The following is a 19763-nucleotide window of genomic DNA, read 5'->3' as shown; positions in this document are numbered from 1 at the left end:
TTCACTGCCATCATATTATTCGTCTGCTTGTGCATGTTCCAACCCTTTTCCTTTCTTACTGATTTAGATTGTCAGCTCCTCAGTTAATGGACTGTCTCTTATTCGATATTCGTACACTGCCGGTTACAATGGGATCCTGTTCTTGGTTGGCTCTGATAAACCGTAACAAACATGGTAAAAGAACATCAAAAAGAAATTAATTAATGAGGAAATTCCACCTGTAAATGCAGCATTCTGGCTCCTTGCAGGATGGTTGGAAAACGTATCCTCCTTTGGCCCAAATGGAGACAGTATACTTTCTGTAGAAGGAGTGTCCACTGAAAAATTTTCAAAGTCCTCCTCCTCTTCCACTGGAGATACAGGATCAGGTGTCAACAATTTCTGCTCCTCTAACAAGCCTGTTGTATTAGAATCCAGTTCTTCAATAATTTTGTCATATTGTGCAATAAATTCCTCACTATCTGGGCTCAGCAGCCTCACATTTGAGTTTTGATCTGCTTCTGGAGGAGAGAGTTTCAGCTCTAAGTCTGGTTGTCGGTCTGTTTCAACAGCTGTTTGGTTTATTTGTTCCTTTGTTACATCCTGAAGCAAACCTGAATTTTTCCTATTGTGTTCCTTTAAGTCTGTGTCTGGATGTGAGTTTTTCAAAGACCTCTTAATGGGCTGGCTTTGAATTGTGTTTTGAGATTCAGTTGCTGTACTTAAAGTTTCCTCCTTGGAATTGTCATCATCCTGAGTATCCTTTTGGGCACATAACCTGTAAACCATGACATCATCCTGAAAATCTGATTCTTCTATGTAAGACCCTCTGACAAGCATGATTGCATTCTTCTTCATCTCTTGAATGTGCTTCGGTGGCTCTGCAGGCAGTTGTCTCTCTACAGTCCCTAGATCATCAAAAGGCTGGGGTGAGCTCACATCAGACCCAGGAGAAATCCCTGTGTCGTAGCTGTCATCCCATTCCAGCTCCAACTGTATCTTCTCTCCCAATGGAGTAATTTGAGAAGAACTGCAGTTACTGGAAGTTTGCTGCTGGAGTCGGAACATAGGGTGCTCCACACTTTTACTATTCTCCTCTGCCAGCGTTTGGATAAAGGTGTCTGGGTCAGGGTCTTCCCCATCATACGGGGCAGACCAAACTCGGCAGTCTTTCATGCAGTGGAGAATGATGGCTTCAGCTTCCCACAGGTACTGCAGGTAACTGATGTCCACAGCTCTTCCATATTTCACAATGCACATAGATTTGCAATAGCCTACGGAAGAACCTGAGATAAAACAAGAGTATTCATAATATGATAAAAAAAATCCAGCTGAACTCCCTACAATAATGCAAGGCAGCTGCTAAGAAGGGCAGGAAGATACTTTTGCCTCAAGCACCCAAAGGGGATGGGTAACCAAGGCACAGAGGTTAAGAGATTTGCTCATGGCTGCTCATGACTGTGTCTAATCCGGAGTTAGCATTAGAATTCAGGAATTCTGAGAGACCGGCCTGGAGCCCAATCCATCAGACCACACTGCCCCTCGAGTAGCATAAGATGTAGCCACATCTTCACACATGTTTTTGTGAATGTACATCCAACATGGATATTCTTTACAATACAGATTTGATAGAGCTGCCATGTGGGAGTAATTAAATGCCAGCCCTCTCCAATCCAGAATAATTATATATTGTTTGTGAAATCTTAATAGTAAATACACTTTTTTTATATTAATTATGTTCACTTTCCCACCCTAGGCTGAGGATATTCCAAACCAAACCCTCCACAGCACAGTGCACGCCCAATGTTTACCTGCATTGGGTGTGGCCTTTGTCCATAGGATGTAATCTTTTGATTGGTTTTCAACAGTCAGTGTAATCCCAGTAGAGCAGCAGACTGGGGTCAAAGCAAGCAGTTTAGCAGCAGATACTGAATAACAGTCTCTTTCTCTCACAGCCCATCTTTGACTCAACATCATGTGATTACATGGGATCAGATATCTGAAACAACAAAGCCAATCATTACATGCCCACAACAACATTCTGTGTATTTCAAGGAGAGTAGCTATGTGGAAAATTCTCCTCTCATCTCCCTAAAAACAGCTTTCTGAGGTAGGTCTAGAGTCTGATGAGTTACACTGGGCTCCAGCGTAGAGGAGGAAGGGAAGGACAGTCACTCCTGGGAGGAAATGCCTGTGGGCATAGTTACAGGAAACCACTAGACCAGGGTTGTGTCAGAGCATTGTCCTAAATGTGGGCAGGGAGGGGCATATGCCAGAGGGCGCCAGTTTGTCTGGATCTATTCAGGATGAGTTAGGGAGGAAGGGTTGGAGATCCCAGTCCACAGAAAGAGCCAGCACATAAATGCAAATTGAGGCAGTGCATGTCAGGGAAGGGACTAGCAACAAAGAAGTCCAGCTGGGTCATTTTGTTGGGAAGAATCAACATATAAAGCTCTTGGGCACAGGAGGGATTATGGAAGGACGAGGAGCAGACATAGCACATACTTGCATTCTGTTTCTTAGAGTGATTTAGGGGTTAACTAGATTGGTGTTTTATCATTTAAAGTAAATCAGTGTTTAATAACAAGCGATTCCCCAAATAAATAACACAATACAAAAATAAATGTAGCACTCACCTCTGTTAAAAGTCAGTGGAGGAATCGTACCAAATCTGAGTTCCCCACAAAGTTATATAAGGATCTGGTTCAGTCCCTACTTATGTACCCACATACACCAGCAGGGACTGGATGGGATCCCAGTGTAAGTTGTATTGGAGGGAGGGGAAAGAGACACGGAGAGATAGCTAATACCCCTAGATTTCCAATGGAGTTAATGATCTGATTAGGTCACTGTTAATACATCTGAGATTAATTACCAGTGACCTGATTTGATCCAATCTAATCTAATTCTAACAGACATGCCAACCACACTTGTTAAAATAACAACATAAAAAGAATAAAGAAAAGCAGCTAGAAAAATTTAAAAAAAATGTAAACTGAGGGGACATTGCACAATTAAAGCAGCATGTCCTTCTACCCCGGGGTACAACAGGTCAGGAATTTATCTGAGAAATTCCTGGGCAAGGGGGAGTAAAAAGGTTTGAAAGCTACAGAAAAGTAAATATAGCCCTGCTTCATAGTGTATTTAGCAGATTATAATTCATGAGAGAAAATGTTCAGAAGAGAAAAAATATTATAAATTTAGAACCAGGGAACATTTGGAGGTGGTAAATAATCCGTGGATTCTGTTCCCCCACTTTTCTACAAATAAATTACAACAAAAGAATATGTGAAAACCAGTGTCTCCCATTGTGCCTGGGTATGATAGGATATATAAACTGTGCCTCTCTTGGTTTGGTATATTTGTGTCAGGAACATATATGTTTTATCCCTATATTTGTTTGCTTGTTCCTTTTAAGAGCTCTAGCTGTACATCCAGAGACTTCTTACTGGAAAATTAGAATTAGTTTTTACCTTAAAACTAGCTGTAACATCACATCTTCACAGTGTAAGCCGATGAGTGTTCTGAACAATGCCAAAGATACCACACAGAGCTGGAAAATGATATACACAGTCAGTTTTTGATCTGGCAATTGTAACTTTCCTCCCTTCCATGAGGTAAATTTAATTCTGCATTATAGAAAGCACAGCCTGAATTTAGTGCTTTATCAGAGACTGAAAGTATGCTTATTTCATTCTGTCAGCACCCGGTAGGATTTTATTAGATGCCTGAAGTTATACATACACCAAAATATATTTTTATAAAATGCACACAAATCAGAAATTTGCTTTTTAAGAAGCTGAAGGAGAAAAGTTTGCAAGAACTGAAAAGTGAGAAATAGCACACCTTTCAAAGGAATTTTGCTAATTTAGACAATTCAGTTTAATTTGGTTTCAGCAATAAAGGGACTCTGGCCAACTCAATGGATAAAGCATAGCTTTTACCTCTGACACACGTAGTTTGACCAGCTGAAGGCCTTTGCTGGAAAGAGTTCAGTTATCTCACAAACTAAGGATATGTCTACACTAGAGCTGGAAGGTGTAAATTCCAGCTCAAGTAGACATACGTGCACTAGCTCTGAAAGCTGGTGTGCTAAAAATAAAAATGAGGACTAGCTGCCTCAAGTACAATCCTATCCAAAATGCTATGTACTTGCGGTGGCTAGCCTGGCCCACCACTTGCACCAGCGCAGGTACACTTCCAGTTTTAGTACCCTGCCTCAATCACAACTAGCACGGTATGTCTCCAGCTCTAGTGTAGACATACCCTGAGAGAAACCTCTTTTGTGAAAGCAGCATGTTTCCTGGTAATGAATGACTGACCCTATATGTATAGGAGAGGCTAATTGTTTATTTATCCAGGACAAAAGTGTTGAGGTTGCTGGGCAGGGTGAAAGTTATTTATGATGTTGCAGTACCTATTTTAGTTTACACTAGACTGAAGGGAGATTGGGAACTTGAATTTCAAAATTACCTTCGCTGGCATTAAACTACACATATGTGCTTTAACCCTTCTAAAAACGTTCACTGTCTTGGTGAAGAACTACAGAGGAGTCCTTAAGTTGGGCAGGTAAAAGAACATTAGTCCAAGGAAAGAGGGCAGTACCTGACTCTTGCTCAGAGCAATTAACAGACTCCTGCTGGAAACCCTTATCACATGACCCATTTAAATGCCACCTGTACCTGAAGAAGAGCTCTGTGTAGCTCAAAAGCTTCTCTCTTTCACCAACAGAAGTCGGTCCAATAAAAGATAGGTACAAGTATAAGGTAGGTTAGGTACTATCAGTAATATTGGAAGCCAACAGGAAGAGACTAGTCAGCCACAACCTTGTGACTGTGTAGGGAGTTGGAGAAGGCGGCGGTGAGAAAATAGATGAGGAGATGACAGGAAAGTGGGATTCTTCCCAGAGGTGGGTAGGTTGAAGGACAATTGCAGGAGCCTTAGGAGGAAGTCAAGTCTTTGCAAAGGTAGAGAGAGGGATCGGTAGTTAGGGAGAGAGTTGGGGTGTTTTGGATATAAAGGGAAGAGATTGGTGAGGAGCTCTCCTTGTTTCCTTATTGTGATTTGTGGAGAGTTGTTCTAAGTGGTTTAAGGGTTCAAAATAATGATTGCTAAAGAAAATCAAAATGACTTCCTTAAATGTTATTGAAGGCACATTATTTACACTAAATACTGTGTTATTTATAGAGAACCATCTCTTGCATTCCTAATAGAGTTGTAAAGAAAAATGAGAAAGTAACATGCATTTGAATAAGCAGAGACAGTCTATTTGTATTTCATTAAAGGAAAACAAGTATGTAAAATGTACTAGCAGGAAACAGAGGACGGTTTTTATATGTATGGATAGGTGGCCAAAAGAGTTGTAAATTTAATCCCGTCAATTATTAAGAAGTCTTTTCAGCAATAATAATGTGTGCAGCTTTTGTTCTATGGAAGCCCACAAAAAGCTGCAATTCTAGCGTTTGTACTTGGCCAAGCTATACTGGAGAAAACTCATTGAGTATCACAGAACCATTCTGGCCAAGGGCTCAGGAGTTGCTCAGGGCTGGAGAATTCTTTACAATACCCATTTCCTTTGCCTGTGGAACAGTAATTATGATTAGCCGAGACAACATCTGCATTTTTTTGTCTACAAAAGCTGTTGATGAGTTTTCAGAGTTAATCCATCTCTGAAATGCAATAACAGCAACATATATCCATAGATGCATGCACTCCCATTCCTAAATACACTTCTAGTCCAAGGTGCTGTCCCTACTACACAAATGTAATGCACATACTAATTCTCTGGCTTTACCTGAACTTATACCACACGTTACTCTACAGCAGTGCTACTCAAAGTGGTGGTGTGAGCCATCGGCTACCGGTCTGCGCGCACATTGGAAAAAAAAATTGCCGGTCCCCCACATCAGATAGCTTGAGAAGCACTGCTTTACAGTATATTCATCAACGAGCTACCTACAGTGATATGCTGTGAATATTTTAACAAGGGGCTGTCTGCAAAATTGTAGCCTTAGCCTGTGATAAACCCGGTGTACTAAAGGTGCCTATGCTGCAGAGAAGAGGGAAATCTGATTATTTAAATACACAGCCAAACAAAACAAATGAACAAAATTGCTCTTATAAACAAAGAAGCAGGCCACATAACTGGTAAACAAACATGCTGGAAAGGTTTATACTTGGTTCCTGAAGAACAAACTGGGCATACTGACAGTGCTCAACTGAGGTAATTTGGAAGCGGGGTGGTTATAATGATCTCATGGTTTTGGGGCTGGGTAGTTTCTTCTGTGAAACTTATTTGAAAATGCCTGTTACTTGGTGCATTCTGAGCTATTTCATAAGGCCACCAAAATTGTTCTTCTTGAATATTTGTATAAATCTCAGGGATGAGTTATCTATGGCAGAAATAATTTAGCAGTATCTAGAGTGGGAATAACTCCACTAGAGGCAGGTAGATTACTCCAAACTTACTTTCTATTTTGTGGCAGAAGTTAGGCTCCTAGAAGCCCCACAGTCTCTCCTTCAACCACTCTACAGCTATCTCACACACTCCCAAACTGCTCATCACTGTGGTGGCTAAGTGACAACAATTACAGCAAAACAACATTATGTTTAGATCACAGAGTCAGGTACGAAAGGAAATTCGCAGTTAAAGGTTAAACAGAGCCATAGCAAATACAGATATGATGAAGCTCCCACTAAATCTCTTAACCCAAATTCATCAAAAGCACACATGCTCCCCTCCTGCTTGCCTTACCTGAAATGGAGTGTTGATTCGGCTCGTGAGCGTATCTAGGATGTGCACGTTCTCATGCTGGTGCAGCAGGATGAAACGCAAGAAAATCTGGAGTAGAGCTGGCTCTGAAACACTGCGCAAAAAGAGATCCAGGTATGCAGTTGTAGTCATTACCTCCTCCACAGTCACCTACAAGCAAATATATGGTAAGTGTACATCCTACAAACACCACCACTGTGCTTACATTATGTGTGCCTTCTGCAGTAACACTGTACACATGATACACTATAATAAGCACATTTTGTGCATTTTGCTTTTAAGTATGTGGAATAGAAAGCCTCTGACTTATTCAAAAATCAAATATTTTTGTTCTTATTTCAATGATTTGATTAGTTAAAAAAAGTACCACCCCCCTCTATCTGCTGAAATACAACACTGGTTCACAAATAACTTGAGACCCTCATCACCATTCCTCTACCACTGGGCTGGCTCCATTCTCCTGCCACTGTTCAGATTTGCATTCAGGAAATGGTAAAGCCATTTATTTGGTATTCAGATGCATATATTGAATACCAGCATATGCCTCACCCCTAAAAAGGAACAATAGTAAAGAGCAAACAATGAATGAACCAACAAAACAGGATATAGGGGTCTTTTTAAAAGAAAAAATCCCTCCACCAAGTTGTATTTCTTCTTTACCTTTCCACTTCTTATTTTCCAACAGCACTTTAACCCCCTACTCCAAATACACACACACACACGTAGATTGATGCACAAAGTTTCCTACCAGATTTCAGGCCCAAGTATTTGGTATTCATACATCAAAATTTATATTGCATGTTACTTTGCTAACGCAGGATTTTTTTAAGCTTATCTATTGACAATATGTGCTGGCAAGGCACAAAGCATTCCAAAGGCTGCCTCTGCATCATGCACTGATGCTGCAAAGTCAGCTTTTTAAAAATAGCTACATATGAGCCTAATAAGCTTACGTGTACAAAGATAAATCCTTACATATAGGAATCTGTCTATAAGAAAAGGGGCATTAAACATCTTTTATTTACCACTCTTAACTGGATGCATGAAAAGACAGATTTTATTAAAAAAGAATCAAAGCTGTCACTTAAAAGCTAAGAGGATTTAGAAAGTACTCAGAAGGGCAGCATTTGCGTAACATGCTGTAAATATTAAAATCCCAGTTCCATTATGCTGCTTGTTAGCTATGTACACAGGAATGTCACGTTGCAGATTCCTTTTAACACATTTTTAGGATCACCTTAGGAAACAATCTTGTTTCCACTAGTGACAGAACATAGGAATATTGCGTAGTCTTGTGAACTGTGTAGAAATGTGGAAGACTCCAAGTACCTCTAAATTTGGAGGTGGTCATTCACTCTCTTTTTGAAGCTTTATCCTGTTATTTACACACTGCCTCTCTGCCTGATGTTAATAGTTCAGGTAGTTTTGACTACTAACTCCCTTTTTCATTAGGAAAAAAAAGATACTGTACTAATGCAAGCTGGTCATAATCCTTCACCAAGAAAAAAAAAAATCAGGAGTTCATCTTCTTGGTCTGTTACCATAAACTTAGCCTGAAACAAACCTCAATCTCAAACATAATAAAAAAGGAAGAGAATATAGGACACAAAAGAGGAAATTCATGGCCACAGCCTATACTCTGCATCCCATTCTCACTGGCTCTGCAGACTCAGTAAAACCAGCTACACATTAGTTGAATGTATTATTTATGAACTAGGAAAGTATGCTCAGCAATGATGAAGCAGAGATGAAGACATAGCTCATGCACCAAGAATCCTACACTCTAACTTAGGTGCTAGCAGTACAGTTTATGCATTACACACACACACAAGTTAGAAGATTATTAAGATTGGGAAGTCAAGCACTCAATAGTTAGTAAATGCCAAAATTAAGATTGCCTCGGCAGCCTTAATTCAGCCCCCTTCTGCTTATGCATTATGACACAGTCTTTGATTACAGTACTGATGGAATATATGGGCCAAACTTGTTAACATAACCCAGTCACTGTCCAATATCAAAGAGTGTTAAATAAGATTCGGGGTTCAGTAGCCTGTACAGTACCATGGCAAATGCACCATTAACAATCCTTTTAACATTTTATTGAAGATACAGAAGACAAGGAAAAACAGTTAAAGCATCTGAAATATACAGTATTAAGTGAGACTTTCACTTTTAACAACATCATTTGTTCCCTTTCCCTTTAGCTGGAGAGAGCTTTGTTTGACAGTCCCTTAGATGGTAATAAAGATGCTAATAACTGTCCTTTTGGGAAAAAAGAGTAGTTAGTTGAGTTGCTGCTGTTAAAGTCTGATCTCGTTTCATCCCAGGTGGTGACTGGCATTTAGTCTGGTGGAGGTGGCAATGTTCTCCCTGGCCTAGTGTGCTCAGGACATTTCTTATAATTAGGACAAATTTGAGAACTGGTTGGGGTCTGGGGTATCAGGAGATGGTGGGGTAGCAGCCATCATGATGACATTTTCTTCAGTAGCTTCTGTCTGTTCCTGTCTGTCCACCCCCCATCCACCAAGTCTCTTTAAGGACACACAAAGAGAATGGTGGGTTATAGTCTTAGCCTTCACAACCTCCTCAGGCAAGGAGTTCCACAGGTTGACTGTGCGCTGAGTGAAGAAGAACTTCCTTTATTTGTTTTAAACCTGCTACCCATTCATTTCATTTGGTGGCCCCTAGTTCTTTTATTATGGGAACCAGTAAATAACTTTTCTTTATTCACTTTCTCCACACCACTCATGATTTTATATACCTCTATCATATCCCCCCTTAGTCTCCTCTTTTCCAAGCTGAGAAGTCCTAGCCTCTTTAATCTCTCCTCATATGGGACCCGTTCCAAACCCCTAATGATTTTAGTTGCCCTTTTCTGAACCTTTTCTAATGCCAGTATATCTTTTTTGAGATGAGGGGACCACATCTGGACACAGCATTCAAGATGTGGGCGTACCATGGATTTCTATAAGGGCAATAAGATATTCTCCGTCTTATTCTCTATCCCTTTTTTAATGATTCCTAACATCCTGATTGCTTTTTTGACTGCCGCTGCACACTGCGTGGACTTCCTCAAAGAACTATCCACAATGACTCCAAGATCTTTCTCCTGATTAGTTGTAGCTAAATTATTCCCCATCATATTGTATGTATAGTCGGGGTTATTTTTTCCAATGTGCATTACTTTACATTTATCCACGTTAAATTTCATTTGCCATTTTGATGCCCAATCACTTAGTTTTGTGAGATCTTTTTGAAGTTCTTCAGTCTGCTTTGGTCTTAACTACCTTGAGCAGTTTAATATCGTCTGCAAACTTTGCCACCGCACTGTTTACCCCTTTCTCCAGATCATTTATGAATAAGTTGAATAGGATTGGTCCTAGGACTGACCCTTGGGGAACACCACTAGGTGTCCCTCTCTGTTCTGAAAATTTACCATTTATTCTTACCCTTTATTCCCTGTCTTTTAACCAGTTCTCAGTCCATGAAAGGCTCTTCCCTCTTACCCCATGACAATTTATGTAAGAGCCTTTGGTGAGGGACCTTGTCAAAGGCTTTCTGGAAATCTAAATACACTATGTCCACTGGGATCCCCCTTGTCCATGTTTGTTGATCCCTTCAAAGAACTCCAACAGATTACTAAGACATGATCTCCCTTTACAGAAACCATGTTGACTTTTGCACAACAATTTATGTTCTTCTGTGTCTGACAATTTTGTTCTTTACTATTGTTTCAGCTAATTTGCCCAGTACTGACGTTAGACTTACCGGTCTGTAATTGCCAGGATCACCTCTAGAGCCCTTCTCATATATTGGCTTTACATTAGCTATCTTCCAGTCATTGGGAACAGTAGCTGATTTAAAGGACAGGTTACAAACCATAGTTAATAGTTCCACAATTTCACGTTTGAGTTCTTTCAGAAGTCTTGGGTGAATGCCATCTGGTCCTGGTGACTTGTTACCATTAAGTTTCTCAATTAATTCCAAAACCTCCTCTAGTGACACTTCAATCTGTGCCAATTCCTCAGATTTGTCACGTACAAAAGATGGCTCAGGTTTGCAACCTTAAGAGGGTTCTTTTAACATAATTTGTGTGTGTAATGATATCTATAATATGTATTATATAAACTTGCCTGAGGGAGCCCAGCCCACCACCTAGCAAAAGCAAAAGATGCTAAAAAATTACTCAACTACATGCCATGGGTTCTACCGCCAATGGCTTGGGAAAAGGAGCCATTAAGGTGGCAACTGGATTTTTCAAACTAGTTTATCAGTACTCTGTGTATCTCCTCTTCATCTCACATTTTTTTGCTTTTGTTTTCTTTCATGCTATTTGTGACAGTTGGTGTCTCTGTCCTATATGAATTACTTTCTCTGAAAACCTTGGGAAATGAAATATTGTATTCTATTTATGTTATAGGACCAGAACCGCTCTAGGCACCAGCAAAGCAACCACGTGCTTGGGGTGGCACAATTCCAGGGGCAGCGTTCTTCCGGCCACTCTTTTTTTTTTCGCTTGGGGGGGCAGAAAACCTAGAACCAGCCCTGTATAGGACAGTTAGCCTGGAAACTGGGACTCAGTTCATTTGCATGGCTGATCCTGAAGCAGTTTTTCTTAAGACATATCAAAAACAAGGAAATTAATTAAATTTTCTGCAGACTACCGGCTGGTTCCCTTGCCTTCAATTAAATGCCTTTAATGCTAGGACTGTTTTAGAAGCAGGTTAGACAAACACCTGTGAGGAATGTGTCCTTCGTTTGACCCTTTGAGCGCACTTCTGTCCCTGTTATTTCATTAGTTGTCCCCCGAAATCACTTGGCTTCCAGGTCCTGTGGATCCTCCCCTCAGGCTGGGGGGGGGAGGAAGGGTCCTTTAGCAGTGGGCAGGAAGAAGCACGTCCACTTTCTGGATCCTAATAGGATTAAATGTCTTTGGGAGAGGGATTTTGGGAAGTGTGTAAATCCTTTTTATTAAATGCAAATTAGTATTCAGGTAAACACCAAGAGTACAAGAAAAAAAATCTAACAAAATAAGAACAAAATCATTTACGCTACAACAAAGATGAATCCTGATTGGAGAAACACATTGTTCTATTCCACACGGACACCAAGACAATGGGCCCCCCTACATAACGAAGTATCTGCATTTCCAGACTGAAAGGGAAAGGAGTATATTAAGAAGAGAGAACACTGTCTTGCAGTGAAAGTTTACACAAACTCATAGAGAGTAGACTACAGATGAGGGAGAAATTTCATAACTGAAGTTTTGGGCTCACCCAGCAATGCCTCCACAATAGCTAAATGGATGTATTCATTCACACTTGTCATACATTTTGTGATTCCTCTCTTAAGTTCTGCTTTATGCCAAACAATTTTTACTTTTATTTAACCGCCTCCCTCCAGTTTTGGCTTTAGAGACTTTTAGCAAGGAAAACTCCTACCCATTACCCCAGAGAAAAATGAAAGAACTTCTGGTCTTACAGATTATCCGGTAAAAGGTGGAAAAGTCACAAAATCTTCCCTCACTGGCACTGTGAGGAAGCTAGTTGGAGTCAGTGGGAGCACTGGAAGTGCTTGAAGGCCCCAAAACACTATATTTTAACTATAGTGCTGTTTTCTTTATTCTCTTCTTCAATTTGCCTCTCTCACTTTTGAACAGATTGGAGACTGTGTCCTGAGTTAAGTGCAATATATCGAGTTTGATTCTCTAGAAGACATTCATATCAATTTCTTTACAGCATACAGATAATATATCATAGAATCATAGGACTGGAAGGGACCTTGAGAGATCATCTGGTCCAGTCCCTTGTACACATGGCTGCACTTATCTAGTATTATCTAGACCAGTGTTTCCCAAACTTGGGACACCGCTTGTTCAGGTAAAGCCCCTGGCGGGCCGGGCCAGTTTGTTTACCTGCCATGTCCGCAGGTTCGGCCGATCGCGGCTCCCACTGGCTGTGGTTCGCTGCTGCAGGCCAATGGGGGCCGCGGGAAATGGCACGGGCCAAGGGATGTACCAGCTGCTGCTTCCTGCAGCCCCCATTGGCCTGCAGCGGTGAACCGTGGCCAGTGGGAGCCGTGATTGGCCGAACCTCTGGATGCGGCAGATAAACAAACCGGCCCGGCCCGCCATGGGCTTTCCCTGAACAAGCGGCGTCTCAAGTTTGGAAAACATTTATCTAGACCATCCCTTACCGGTGTTTGTCTAACCTGCTCCTAAAACAGTCCTAGCATCAAAGATACATCCCTGGTTCCCAAAGAATGCAAGTGTTTATTGCCCATGTCACTGCTATTCACCAAGGCCAAATCTGAGACCTTGTTTCATTGTAGACACTGATGTCAATAGGAGTTTCTCAGAGTGGGACCTCATTAAGACGCTCCGGATTTGGCTTTACATGAACAAGTTTGAAAAAACAAAGAGGATCGCCTGAAACTTTCTCCATGCCTTCAACTGTCATCTTTCTTGAGCTTTGAAAACTCCCTTCTCTTCAGATATCCCTAAATTTCTAAGCATCAGAAATATCACAAGGAAGGGAGTTGGTCAAAGCAAGTGAATATGAGTTTCCTCCCCCACACATCCCCTTGCAAAAAAGTCCTTTACAAGGGAAGTTAGGTTGAATAGGTAATGTTAATAAATGAGTTTTCCAATATTACAATTAAACAATTACCAAAACAAAAACAACAAACCAACCTTCCCAAAACCATTCACAGCATCCTCTACATTTCAACCTTCCTATTCAAAACAGTCAAGACTGGATGAGACAAGTGGTCTTTTCAAATCCTACTGTAGAATTCTAGTATTTAAAAGAAAAAAAGCTGGAAAAAATCTACTTTCATGTCATTCATCTACTGATCAGCCTACAATTTGTGTTACCATCCACATTTGTTTCCATCCGAGGTTATTTTTATTCAATAGTTAAAAGAACCCCACATTTTTTCATAAAGAAAATGGCTGGTACAAATCTTTTTTTGAAAGTATTTTCTGCTACAGGATAGACTGACCAAGTCTTCACAGTCTTAGAGAGACACAAGTTTGCTTACAGATTATTCAAAATAGAGAAACCATGAGAAAGCCACCCCTGAAATCTAGTGCTCTTCTCTAATTACGGCATCATTTTTAGTAAATATCTTCTGTGATGATGGATTAGATGATGGAGTGGCAACTATGTAAATGATGCAGGTTTCACAAGTTACTATGCTTCTGACATAGTGAGGAGTCAAATAATTGTCATTGTGAGTGTCAGTTTAATATATTATTCTCATTGTGTAAAACCAAGTGCACTGATTCTTTATTGCTGCCTCCTTACAATATTATTGCTAATTTACAGCTTTCCCCCCTTTCATAAGAATATGGCTATCATGATTCAGCCCCTGCTTCACATTTTGCTCCTCGAAGGAGCTCATAGCGCCTCCTACCAAGCAACTATCCATGTGCCAGTTAGATACCAAAGTGAAAGATATTTTATACATACCACAGAATGGACAGATTAGATGTGCAGCATTTGGCATAGTGCCAAATGATCCAAATGAAAGGCCAGTGATCGCCTTTTCCAGAGAATAAAGCAATATCATCCTTCCTTGTGCAAACGGTTTTCAGTAAGGAGAAGGATGACATCACTCCCAATTAAAGTAGAAAATTATTTTTGGATAGTCACAAAGATATACAGTACTTAAGGCATATATATGCTGTAATGAATAGTCCCCTGTCCATATAGTGGCGTTAACAAATGATCATCCCCCAGTTTGTCTCTTGTGTAACCCAGAGTAAATCTTAATCTTAAATAATTACCACAGTAAATTGATTATCTGCTTGGAGAAGTCCTGTACTTGAATAGCTGGTTTACCATACAGTGCATCAAGGTGAGATCCATTGCAGGGGCAGATTTAACAACTAGAAAGGACGGCAAATGCTAACCGGGCCCCACCTAGTCTGGGCCATCCTGCCCCCATCTCCTTCTCCCATCTGCCAGTGGCAGAAGAACAAAATGATGGGGGTTGGTGCAGGGTTTTATTGTGGGCCCCTACATGCAGTCACATGTCCCATATTCAAATAAACTCTCACTCCTTCTCCCACTCTGTGTCCCCCTTGCCCAGCTCCAGGTTGTGCCATCTGCTTGCTCTGGCTCATGCCCCTCAGTGCTGCTGCAACTAGAGCCATCACCACTGCTTCCACCAAAGCCAGAACGGCTGTATTGGGAGCCAGAGCTGTGAACCACCACAGCTCCTGCCACCAGAGCTAGTCAGAGCCACTAGGAAGTTCCCGGCCAATGGGTTCTGCAGAGATGGTGCTGAAGGGGCAGGGGCAGCAGCAACAGAGGCTGCAGAGACATGCCAGCCGCTTCCAGGAGCAGCGTGGGGCCAGGGCAGGCAGTGAGCCTGCCTTAGTCCCGCTGCACTGCCAGACATTTAGTGGCCAGAGATGGCAATCGACTGGCAGAGGCTCCAGAATTGACCAGTCGATCGTGAGTTACCAGTTGGTGACCACTGCTCCATAGGCTTCACTGGAGTTACTCTGGATTTACACTGGTTAACTGATAACATAATCTGTCCCATTTGCTTAACTGGAATTTTGCAGGTTTTGGCTCAACAGATCTTATTTTTGGTGAACTCTCTCTCAAATCTGAAGAAGTGGGTATTCACCCACAAAAGCTTATGCTCCAATACGTCTGTTAGTCTATAAGGTGCCACAGGACTCTTTGCCGCTTTCACAGATCCAGACTAACACGGCTACCTCTCTGATACTCTCTATCAAATGTTAGTTTTGAAAATGTGGCAAGACGCATCTAATGAATTTACAGCATTAATACAATATTGAGACATATAGTACCTACTGTTAATTGTATCATCATCCTATAAGTTCAGTAACCTAGAAAAAAAGTGTGTTTATTTCTTACATGTCAGGATACTGACACAGAACACCAAAAATTAGGCTTCTTTTTAGAATTGCACTCTTTCAAGCTATAAGTGACATGTTGTCAAAATGTAACAGCATTATGAGGCAGATAGGCCTTCATATGAAAGTTGAACTCCAAAATTCTGATTTTAGGAGAAAGAGACTTTTTGCTCTGACCAAGTTAAAGTCTAGTCTCTCACCCAGGTTGTATCTGTTAAAAAATGCTGAAAATATAAGAGAAAGTTTAAGCATCTGTCTTGAGAACAGGAACTGTTCCTCTATGTGCATGGCTGTGAATGTGCAGGTATTTTTCTATTATTTAAGTTCCAAATTACTTTAGAAATTAGGAAGCCCACAGCACTGTGTATAATGGAAGCAGAATCTATGTTCTGATTTAAGGAAGGATTTGGCTCAGGAGTTTCTCTCATTTTGCCCTTTCTTTATTAAAAAACAAGTCTCCAGGTGTATGAGTGAGATAACTTGAAAAAACATCATCAACTCAGCACTAAGTTCTTGGGTGGCAATTAGAAATGGTTTCTATATATGAAGGAGTTGTTCCAGCACAGTGAAAAATCTTCCTTATCTACTCAGCCAGGAGGTGTCTGTCCCAGAAGCAAGGGTTTAAAATAGTAACCTATTATGGAGTTTTTCTGGGTTTTATGAAGACCTCAGATGTAACTGCATTTGCTCGTTACCTTCTAGGGCAGGGGTCTCAAACTCAAATGACCACAAGGGCCACATGAGGATTAGTACATTGGCCCGAGGGCCGCATCACTGGCACCCCGCCCACCTCTGCCCCGGCCCCCACCCCCACTCCACCCCTTCCATGAGGCCCCTGCCTCTTCCCACCCCTTCCCGACCCTCATTCCCAGGAGGGGTTTGGGGTGCGGCAGGGGGCTCAGGGCAGGGGGGTTGGGATGCAGGAGGGGTTCAGGGGGCAGGCTCCGGCCCGGCGCACACTGGGGGCAGGGCAGGCTCCCTGCCTGCCATGTCCCCGCGCTGCTCTGGGAAGCAGCCGGAACCTGGGGGAGGGGAGGCACAGGGGTCTGTGTGTTGCCCTGGCTGCGCCTCCAGGCACCACCCCCCACAGCTCCCATTGGCCGGGAACAGGAACCACGGCCAATGGGAGCTTTGGGGGAGGTACCTGGAGGAGCCGCCAGGGCAACACAGATCCCTGTCCCCTCCATCCCCCAGGTCCCGGCCACTTCCCAGAGTGGCACGGGGGCAGGGCAGGCAGGCAGGAAGCCTGCCCTGCCTCCAGTGCACGCTGGATGGAGCCGCTCTAGGTAAACGCGGGGGGCGGGGGACCACGGGGAGCTGGTGGGCTGCAGGAAATAGCCCCGCGGGCCACATGTAGCCTGCGGACCACGTGTTTGAGACCCCTGTTCTAGGTGGTTTATCTCAGATGCACCTGAGCCTTTCTTCAGATCCACTAAACGGTGCAGTCTGTCCTCCATTAAATATGTTTTGGCAGCATAGTGCATTAAGTTGTTAATTTTGAACATGAAAATTGAAAAGAAGTTTTGGTAGCCAGCAAAGATATGTTATTGGAAGAACAATGGACTTGCTGAATCTGAAGAAGGTTCATTAATGACTAAGGCTTGGAGCTTGATACTCTCCTAACAGCCAAATTGACTTCTGTTTTCAAAAGAAACGTGAATTCAATTGACTTCAAAGGTGAATAAGAAAAGGTTCATAAAAGTCTTAAGTACCACTGACAGATCCCACAAAAAGGAAATGTTAGCAACGGTTTCACTGATGTGGAGATCTGATTTCCTTAAGTAACATTTACATGGTGATAGCCAGCCCAATGTCTCGTTAACTGGTTTAATGACAGATATTAACAGTTTTTAGCTTTTTAAATACTAATGCCCAACTAATCTCAAGTACTTCATAGCCAGGGCCAGATTAGACTAATCTCAGGGCTAAATTCTGCCCTCAGTTAAAATGTGTAAACCCAGAACAGCTCCCAAGACATCCATAAAATTATTCTGGATTGACAAAAGAGTAACTGTAAAAAGAATTTGGCTCTTAGTGACTGGATAACCCAATTAGAATCTTTTTCTCCTCTTCCAATACAGTAGAACCTCAGAGTTACGGACACCTTGGGAATGGAGATTGCCTGTAACTCTGAAAAAGAGGTTATGGAGCTCAGCCCCATGGGGGATTGGGGCTGCAGACATGGGGTGGGAGAGTGGGGGGGATGCCCTCAGGGCTTCTGCCCTATAGGAGCACCGGGGCTCAGCGCTTTAGACCTAGGGGAGAGCGCTGGGGCCGGAACTTCAGCTCCAAGGCTCCGCTCCTGGCTTCTGCACCTCCACTCCCTGCTGCAGTGGGGGGGCCTTGGGGCTTTAGCTACGGGGGGAGTGCGGGGCTGAAACTGCTGCTCCCCTTGTAGCTAATGCCCCAAGACCCAGCGCCCCCATAGGGCTGAAGGCAGGAATAGAGCCGCGGAGCTGAAGCCCTGAGCCCTGGCACCACAGGCACTGACTCCATGGGAACTCCAGGGCTGGAGTACCCACAGAAAAAAATTAGGGCTTAGCACCCACTGGCAGTCAGCTATCCCCTCCCCCACAGCACCTCCTGCCCGCCAGTGGCCCTGCCGATCAACTGCTCCCCCTCCCTCCCAGCACCTACTGCCCACTGCGATCAGCTGTTCCATGGTGTGCAGGAGGCACCAGAGGGGGCAGGGGGAGGAGTGGGGATGGGGGTAAGGGCTTAGGTGAAGATGTGGAGTGGGGGGGAAGCCTGGGCCAGAATGGGCACTGAGCACCCCTGAAGCAAGGAGGAAGCCAGTGCCTGTGACTGCCCCCCCCCACACACACACACCCATGGAAACTGTCAGCGGAGCTGTGGGCTGAAGCCATGCTCCCCAGTGCTCCCTCCCACCCCATCTAAAGCCCTGAGCCCCAGTGCTCCCAAGGGTAAGAAGCCCGGAGCCCTGACTCTACCCCCCACCTTGCAGCTGCAGACCCAAGCCTCCCTCCTCCTCCCCGCCACCCCTTCCAGTGGCTGAAGCCCTAAGCCTCTGGGCTTTAGCCCCAAGGCAGTACAGTGTTTGCTTCCCCCCCCCCCCGCTTTTTTTTCTGGCCTGCACTGCTGCCGGATTGAGGACTTCTGGTTCCACTGGTTGACCAGTAAATCCGTAATTTTGATTTAATCTGGTAGAAGGTTTCATTTGTTGCACACAAGCAGATTTTTTTTTCCCATTCAGATTCCAATTTTTATAACAATTGAATATCAATTAAACGTTGTGTGTTTGGTAGCTGGATTTTGGGAGAATCCTTGGTTTTGAGTCTTGCATATTTTCACTGCAAAACAGAAATTCTTCAGAACTGCCCAATCTGTAGATTGAAATATTGTCCAGTTTAGTCAAACTTTTGTAAATGTATTCTAATTTATAGTATTTTGCTGTAATTGACCAAAAAAGAAACAATTTACCCAAATCACTACATTTTACAAGAAAAATCTATAAGACTTCACTAGCAAAAATGGAAACCATTTTCACCTTTTTGTAAGAAGCCAGAATTGTATGCTTTGCTCAATAAATGAAATTTCCCATAGAATTCTCTACTATAAGAATTCTCTACTATAACCACTATTAGAATACTTTCCTGCTCTTGTGTAGTTTCTTTGGAGCTGTTGATATGGAACGTAAAAAAGTTTAAACTTTCATCCAGAGAACATAAATTATTTCTGACAAGATTTTTGAGCTTCTGTTGTCCCAATCTTGATACAATGCTTTCCATAGTTGCTCAGAGATGAAGTATTCAGGGCTTGTCTACACTGCCCCAGACTACGGGGGTGTGAACAACAGTGCATACAAAGTGCTGCGCTGTAACTCCTCCATGTGGACACTCTGGGCACAAACTAAAAGGTTCATATTGTAGGACTACATCAATGCCAATTAGGAACCTTTTAGTTTGCCCTCACAGCATCCACATGGGGGATTAACAGCACAGCACTTTGGTGAGCACTGTATTTATACCCCTGTAATTCGAACTGTGGGACAGTGTAGATATAGTGTAAATCTGGCAGCATGCGGTTAACTCCCTATAGAGACACCATCAACTCTGGGCTGCCATATAGAAAGCGAGACATCCAATACAGTAATGCAGT

The 19763-nt window shown here is 42.6% G+C and overlaps 1 protein-coding gene across 1 annotated transcript in view; it reads right to left on the bottom strand.

Annotated features, from left to right (window-relative positions):
• Positions 1-19763, bottom strand: part of FHIP1A (FHF complex subunit HOOK interacting protein 1A) — a 119039-nt gene that overhangs the window by 12871 nt on the left and 86405 nt on the right. Inside the window, exons 8-11 of the mRNA XM_084626282.1 lie at positions 6734-6901; positions 3453-3532; positions 1791-1978; positions 219-1265 (exon numbers count right to left, since the gene is read on the bottom strand). Of these exons, the coding sequence (XP_084482408.1) occupies positions 219-1265; positions 1791-1978; positions 3453-3532; positions 6734-6901 (1483 nt within the window). The remainder of the gene's footprint in view (positions 1-218; positions 1266-1790; positions 1979-3452; positions 3533-6733; positions 6902-19763) is intronic.

The sequence above is a fragment of the Lepidochelys olivacea genome, assembly GCF_965140295.1.
Source record: "Lepidochelys olivacea isolate rLepOli2 genome assembly, chromosome: 4".
Classification (NCBI taxonomy): Eukaryota; Metazoa; Chordata; order Testudines; family Cheloniidae; genus Lepidochelys; species Lepidochelys olivacea.
The sequence above is the reverse complement of the archived record's forward strand: the minus strand, read 5'-3'. Positions and strand labels throughout refer to the sequence as shown.